At 56.7% G+C, this 7,204-nt stretch overlaps 1 protein-coding gene across 1 annotated transcript; it reads left to right on the top strand.

Annotated features, from left to right (window-relative positions):
* The first annotated feature begins 418 nt into the window (after positions 1 to 418).
* Ubald2 (UBA like domain containing 2) lies at positions 419 to 5,335 on the top strand. Its single transcript, XM_057774942.1, has 3 exons — positions 419 to 766; positions 900 to 962; positions 4,282 to 5,335. Exons 1-3 carry the CDS (start codon positions 647 to 649, stop codon positions 4,591 to 4,593), a joined length of 495 nt encoding a protein of 164 aa, XP_057630925.1. The 5' UTR covers positions 419 to 646; the 3' UTR covers positions 4,594 to 5,335.
* Positions 5,336 to 7,204: the final 1,869 nt, after the last annotated feature.

A 7,204-nucleotide genomic window follows, 5' to 3' on the forward strand; every position in this document is an offset into this window, starting at 1 on the left:
GAGAGTCGAGTAGCTTGCAAAGGTTCTGTGTTTTCTATTTTGATCGTTCTGTTTCTCGAGATGACCACATCTTTCAGAGGAAATGAGTCAAAGCCACTCGGTCTTGCTTTTCCAGCTGAGCATGTTCGGTTTCAATGAAGTAATGAATGAACTTGGCCAGCACCACCCCCCACGCCTACAACAGCAAACACTGGGGGCCTCCACCAATCAGCGCGCACTCAAGGCTTTCGAGTTGCGTTCAAACCGGCCTGCGGTAGGCCAATCAGCGCTCCAGGCCCCGCCCCCCGACGTCGCTCCCAGCCAACCACCGACCAGGAGGAGCCAAAACACGGAGGTCGGCCAATGCCAGGGCGCCCCCGCGGCGCCGGTTCCGCCAATGGGCGCGGCCGGGCCCGAAGAGCAACAGTGCAGCCGGGCCCGCCGCAGGATTCGAATCGAACGTCCGTGTGGGAGCCGGCGGCCGGCCGGGCGGCGCGCGGGCCAATCAGCGGCGGCGGCTCGCGGCCCCCGAACGTTAGGCCCGGCGGCCCCGCCCCGCGCTGTTGTTTGCGGCGTCGGCGCTGCCGCGCGAGCCGGACCACAACATTCGCCGGGCGGCGGCGGCGGCGGAGCTGCGAGCGCGAGCCCGGGGCGGCCGCCCAGCGCCATGTCGGTGAACACGGACGAGCTGCGGCACCAGGTCATGATCAACCAGTTCGTGCTGGCCGCGGGCTGCGCGGCCGACCAGGCGCAGCAGCTGCTGCAGGCGGCGCACTGGCAGTTCGAGGTGCGCGTGGGGGCCGGGGCCGCGGCGGGGGAGGGAACGGGGGAGCGCGGGGCGCGCGTGGGCCGCGGCGGTGGCGGAGAGGCCGGGGCGGCCAGGCCTCGCTCACGCCGCCGCGGCCCGTGTTTGTCCGCAGACCGCCCTGAGCACGTTCTTCCAAGAGAGCAACATTCCCAACAGCCACCACCACCCGCAGATGGTAAGTGCCCCTCGGGGCCGCGGACGGGGCCGCCCGGTGCGGCAGGTCGCTGTCAGGGCGCCGGTGACAGCCATGTTGCCGGGGAGCGGCGCGCCGCGAATGTAAACAAAGAGCCAAAATGTCTTCCAGGAAAGAGCGCTCCCAGGCCGGCGCTGGCTCGCCCAACTTTGGGACCCGCCTCCACCCTCCTGGATCGGGGCCTGAGGCCCTGCGCCGGGCGCTGTGCCTTGGGCCTAGGGGCCCGGGTGGAGGGGAGGTGAAGGGGAGGGAAGAGAAACGGTCCCCGGTACGGGTAGGGAGTGGGGAGTCTGGTGGCAGAAGATGGGGAAGGAACTCGTTGATAATCAGACCTCTGGGGAGCCCAGGGGAGGGAAACCGAAGTAGGGACTTGTGGGTTCTGCAACGCGCAGACACATATACACACACACACAGACACACACCAGTGCTGCAGGAAGCAGTGAAGGCATAGATCCACCCTGGCTCCGGAAGCCCAGCTCTGCCCCTGAAGGTTGGATGGCCCTTCCAAAGCTTCGGGGGAACGTGCCCTGTATGGAGGATATACAGATTTATAGACCTGAGACAAGGTCAAGACTTTTCTTTTGTGGGTTTTTTTTTTTTTCTTTCTTGTTTTGTTTTTCGAGACTGGGTTTTTCTCTGTAGCTTTGGATCCTGTCCTGGAACAAGCTCTTGTAGGCCAGGCTGGCCTCGAACTCAAATCTGCCTGCCTCTGCCTCCTGAGTGCTGGGACTGAAGGTGTGTGCCACCACCGCTGGGCTAATGGTTTGGTTTGGTTTGTTTTTGTTTTGGTCAAGACTTCTTTTAATCTCGGTACGTTAAAAAGCAAACAGTTCAGGAAACAGAAGTGCCTCAAACCTGCATTTGTCTTCTCATTCCAGCTTGGCTCCAGGCTAAAGCCTTTGCCCTCCTGGTCAGTGGGTACTCTGCTTCCTTGAGGCCCAGGCCATCCCTTCTCCACTCCAGTCCTTAGTTATCTATTAGCTCCGAACTTGTCGGAGGGCCTGAGCCCAGGGGAGGGGTGGTAAAACATTATTCCCGCTGTTGGACATTTTTGGCATTTTTTTCCTGGAGCGTCCTTGTCCCTGGCTCTCTCAAGGGACAAGCTGCATATGGCTCCTCTACCGTGTCTTGTTCTTGGCACTGTTTTCTTTCAATCAGCAAGGCCAGAAGACAAGAGTCCTCCGCCTTGATTTAAACTAGCTTTTAGCATTTGGAGCAAGTTGGGAAAATAAGAGGTGCTGAAGCCAAGCTCTTAGGATTCATCGTCTTCAAGACCCCTCTCCTGCGTCCAGCCGCGCACAGACTTAGCTTCCTGGACCTGAGAATACTCTGCCTCCATTCCTACTCCAAATTCCTTCCTGCTCACAAGGCCACTCAGAGAAACACAGCCATGCTTAGGGGCTTGGAACAAGGAAGCTGGCAGGCCCCAGCTTGAACTGGAGTCCTGTTTGGTTCCTTCTCCCCTCCCCCACCTCTGCACATCCGGGTGTGTGTGAGAGATACCCTTTGGAAGCTCCCCTTGGGGAGGGAGATGGCTGGTTGTGTAACACAGACGTTATAATCAGTGCATCCATCAGGGACACGTGCTGGGTGCTTCCCCAGCACAGTAGGGAACACCGGCCCTGATCTGAGAGTCCTGTTTTTGAGACAAAGTAATTAGAAAACTTTAATAAAAATGTGAAAATCCAACACTTGGGAGGTTGAGGCAGGAGGATTGCTGCGAACTCCAGGTCAGTCTGGGCTCTTGTCTAGCAAGATCCTTTCTGAGATGAACACAGTCTCTATAAACCAGTCACCACCAAGTGGCCATAACTGCTAAAGGACTGTCCTGCATGCTGCCAGCCATGGTTTGTGGAAGCATTGTAAATGATAAGGGTCCCCGGTTGTGGGGGGAGGGGCAAGGCGGGCAGTTACAGAGGGGAAGCCTGAGGACCTTGGCCCAGCTAGGGACACATTAAGATCACAGGAGGGCCTTTAGTGTACTTAAAAGCCCCTGCTTTCACCAAAGCAGAGAGGCCCAGGGATCTGCCTGAGGTGACTCGGGCAGGTGGGCACAGGCCCCGTTAACCTTCCAGGCTGTTCTCCAGAGCAGGCCGACTCTGAGAAGACTGGGGAAGTCAGTCACGGGGCTGTGATGCAACTGACCCTGCCCGCTCACAACCCCCCATTCATTGTTTCCTGCAGCAGACAAGTCATGGGGGTGGGCAGTGCAATGATGGGAGGAGGGAAGTGTCTGGGTGGGGCTAGACCTGACTGCGGCCTTTGGCCTTCCTTGTGGGGGCCTTGGAGCAGACAGTGGTCCGAGTTCCCTGGGAGCTGATGTGGCACAGCGTCAATGGACAGGCTGAGGTGGGGTCCTTGCCTCACTTTCTGACTTTGCTTTAACTGGAGTGACAAAGTTCTAGCATCCTGTCCTGTGTCTGCCACCCCTACCCCCAGTGCCCTGTGCCTTGGGGAGGAGCCAGTGTTGCTAAAATTAGAAGCTGAAAGGACTCCTGGCCTCCTGAGGAAGGGAGACAAGGCTTTGAGGTCAGAATCGGTTCCTGTAGGTCTTGAGCTCTGATCCACCTGTTCCCGGTCCATGGGTTAGGCAGTGGCACTTGTTACCCCCAAGGAGTGTGCTGCTAGCATCTGGGGCTGGCATGGCAGACTGCATGTTTGTGCAGGAGCCCAGACCTGAGTAGCACTTAACCCTGAATGCAGAGTGCTGTTGGGCAGAGGCTTCAGCACCTGCACGCCTGGGACCCTGCACAGTCCTACTCCACAGTTTGCACCTACTGTGGGTGCGTGCTGTCATGACTTAACCCTTGGGTCTCAGTTTCCTCATTTGCAATACGGAAAGAAGAATTGAGCTAACAAGATCTACTTGTAGGAAATCTGAGTAGAGGGGGCCAGAGTCCAAGACCTGTTGGCTGAACGTGCAGAATGAATGGAAACCCCAAGAAAGTGCGGGTTTCCTGGCTGGTACTGGAAAAGACCCTGCATCTGGCCTGCTCCGAGGTGCCTAACACCCTGGGGCCATCTGAGGGTGGATTGTGGAGGAAGCCAGCTGGCTCCCCTAGTCAGGAAAGGAGCTGGGCTGTGATGTCCTGGACTGCTCCTTGTCCTTTCATGTTGACACCTTAGCTTTGAGTTGGAATTAACCATTGCTTCCCTCGCCCCTTGGTGTTTGCAAACACTGGGTAACACCCTTGGATTTTGCTCTTGACTGAGGGAGATAGGTGGTCTGTTGACTCTGTCTGTGACTAGAGGCACCAAGACCCTGCAGGTAGCCCTCACCCTCACTTTGTTTCCTCCACAGATGTGTACTCCCAGCAACACCCCTGCCACACCACCTAACTTCCCTGATGCACTGGCCATGTTCTCCAAGCTTCGAGCCTCTGAGAGCCTGCAGAACAGCAACAGCCCCATGACAGCGGTGGCCTGCTCACCCCCTGCAAACTTCAGCCCCTTCTGGGCTGCATCCCCACCCAACCACCAGACGCCGTGGATCCCACCCTCTTCCCCCAACTCCTTCCATCATCTGCACTGCCCACAGCCCACGTGGCCCCCTGGAGCAGCACAGGGGCCCACCCAGCAGAAAGCCATGGCAGCCATGGATGGCCAGAGATGAGACTGGATGGCACTGGGCTGGAGCAGGGGCAGTCCAGGGTTGTGGGGACACAGAGCAGGGCTGGGGAGGGAGGGACATGTGGCGGGGTTTCTTGAAGATCGCACTGGAAGATTTTATAAGAGAATTTTTGTGGGTGGGGGTACAGTAAACGTCCTGAGCCACTTGGGTTCTTCAGGAGTTTCTCTTTGGGAAAGTTTTTTCCTCTTTTTAATATATAACTATAATATATATGAATATAAATGTATGTGAGAGGGGCCTGCACGTGAGGGAATCTCCTTGTCGGCACCTTCTTCTGCCTAATTTGGGGTAACAAGGGTGCTCATAGTCAGATGGAGTGAGTTTGTAACTGGGTGGATATGCTGCCTTTAAAGTCACATTGGCCATTAGGAGCCCCCCCCCAAAGGGAGGTCCCAAAAGGGTCCTGTTGGAATCATCGACTTTCCTGCTTCATTGGTGGTAGATGGCGTTTTCATCTCAGCTGGTGGTGGCCTCAGTGGCCCTGAAACTCATCACCCTGTCCCCAGCTGAGTGTACTGAGCTCCTAGGACTGAAGAGTTGGCTGACCTCTGAGTGGACACTTGGCTGTCCCATCCCTTACTGTCCTGGCTGTCCCACAGGTCTCCAGCCTCTGGCTAGCCGCAGAGGAGGACAACTCAGGAGAGAGCCCTTTGGATTGAGTTCCTAGATTAAAAAATCACATCTCACCAGGGTGCAATTTTAATTTAAAAACTTAAAAGACTTTTCTAACTTCCCTGGTTTGTGGTGCTTTTATTTGCTTTGGTGGGCAAGGTCAGTTGGGGCTCTGGCTGGGGCGGCAGTGGTATTGTCGTGCGTCTGTTGTATTTCCTTGGCAAGGATACATGATCCCAGTTGAGTTGTTGGGAGAGTAGAGGCAGGGGCAAGTCCTTCCCTAGTTGCTGTACCCTCTCTCTCCCTCAACCTAGAAGCCATTGCTACCATGGGCTGTGTGGTTTCTCAATGGCTGTGGCCTTCAGGCCTCTACCTCTGTTAACCGCTCTACTGGGCAGATTTCTTGGGGCCTGTTGAACAAATACAGCCATGACCCAAATGTGTCAACCCAGGCTGTCCCAGTGCCACAAAGACTGGATCCTGAAGGGGCTGGGTGGTGGCTCCATAGGCGGAGCATGCTTGCCTGGCTGTAGGAGTGAGGTTACTCCTGGAGCCCTCCTCACACTGTTCCCATGGGTCTGAACCCTTCCTGCCACTCCTGAGCGGTTAGGGAGTAGGATGCAGAACTGAGTGGGGAGGGAGTGTAGGGCCCCAAGTGAAGTGAAACTTCAGGGCCAGCCAGAGCCACCCCACACCCCTTGGTGGGGTAGAGCGGTAGCCTGCTACCCTCCATTGCTGTGACACGTGGTTGGACTTACAAGCTTGGGTTTGGCCTTTCGGTTTTGTTTCCTGGTTGTAACCCCCTGGGTCTCCTCCCAGAGCTACCCCCTGCCCACCTGTGCTTTCCCGGGCAATAAGGGGAAATCCCTGACTGACAGACAGGGGCTGCTGGGGCATGGGCAAGGATCCATTCAGATGCAGGGCCAACTTGGAGAAAGGGTGGGGCAAGCCATACCCAGGTATGGAATGGTGGGGGCTGACCCTTCTAGTTTAGGGAATGTGGCTCCTGTCCCTTCGTGGCTGTAGACAAGTCATGGGCATGCTTGTGCAGTGTCCCTGTGAGGCTTGTGAATTTGGCTTCTAGACCAGGGAAACTGAGCCGACCTTCTGACATTTCACTGCCAGAGAGGGACCAATGTGAGAGAAACAGGAGCCGAGGGGGTGGGGCTGGCTCTGCCCCTTGCTTCAGGGGTGCCCACGGGATTCGTTGGCCAAGCCACTCTTTCCACCCAGTCACAAGCAGGATCCTGGAAAGATGCAGAGAAGGGAGGGGAACACTCCCGGGCAGCCTAGGGCAGCCTCTGTCTCATGACGCCCCTGGCCAAGCCCTTCAGTACCAGCAGTGAGAAACCCGTTTCCTACCACACTTTTTCCTGTGTGACTGTCGTCGCCCCCTCTTCTCACACCTCAAAGTGAACATTTTGCCCCAGATGCTTTCCCATGTGAGAGGGAGTGATTCAAACTGCCGTGGGGGTGCCCCATCTTCCACTCTGCACACCTCATTCTGAGGTGGGAATAGAAACTGCTTCGTTTTGAGACTGGTTTTGCCATGTAGCCTTGAGCTCTGGCCTCTCCCTCCTCAAGTTGCTTAGAGGGCTAGGGTTACAGGGGTGTCCCACCACACTCCCCCAGAAACTGCTTTGATGATTCGGGGTTTCTTGAACTCAAGATGGGCCAGTCCTTTTTTTTGTGGACACCTAGGAACTGTCTGGAGGCCCCAGCTCAAGATTGAGCCGGCTGGCAGCAGTGCTGGGAGCTCTGATCTGTCCAGACCCTGAGCCTCAGGAACCCTGGACAGTGGTGACCGCAGGTGAGCACACTGGGCTGAGTGGCCATGGTCAACAGAACCCTCGGCCTCATACAGTTAAGAGTCCTGTTGCTCACGCCCTTGCTCTCCAGACAGCCGGGCACTGAGCCCCTCCACAGGGTTGCCTTTCAAGCTCCCATCTGCAGCAACTCATCCAGAAGGGCTGCGGAACAT

This window comes from Chionomys nivalis, chromosome 7, assembly GCF_950005125.1.
Source record: "Chionomys nivalis chromosome 7, mChiNiv1.1, whole genome shotgun sequence".
NCBI classification, from domain to species: Eukaryota; Metazoa; Chordata; class Mammalia; order Rodentia; family Cricetidae; genus Chionomys; species Chionomys nivalis.

Bases quoted from the DNA above. Each gene is read 5' to 3' on its own strand.
- Ubald2 (XM_057774942.1), top strand. From the start codon at position 647: ATGTCGGTGAACACGGACGAGCTGCGGCACCAGGTCATGATCAACCAG. The intron at 767-899 runs GTGCGCGTGGGG...GTTTGTCCGCAG, and splicing joins CGGCGCACTGGCAGTTCGAG to ACCGCCCTGAGCACGTTCTT. The intron at 963-4,281 runs GTAAGTGCCCCT...TTTCCTCCACAG, and splicing joins GCCACCACCACCCGCAGATG to ATGTGTACTCCCAGCAACAC.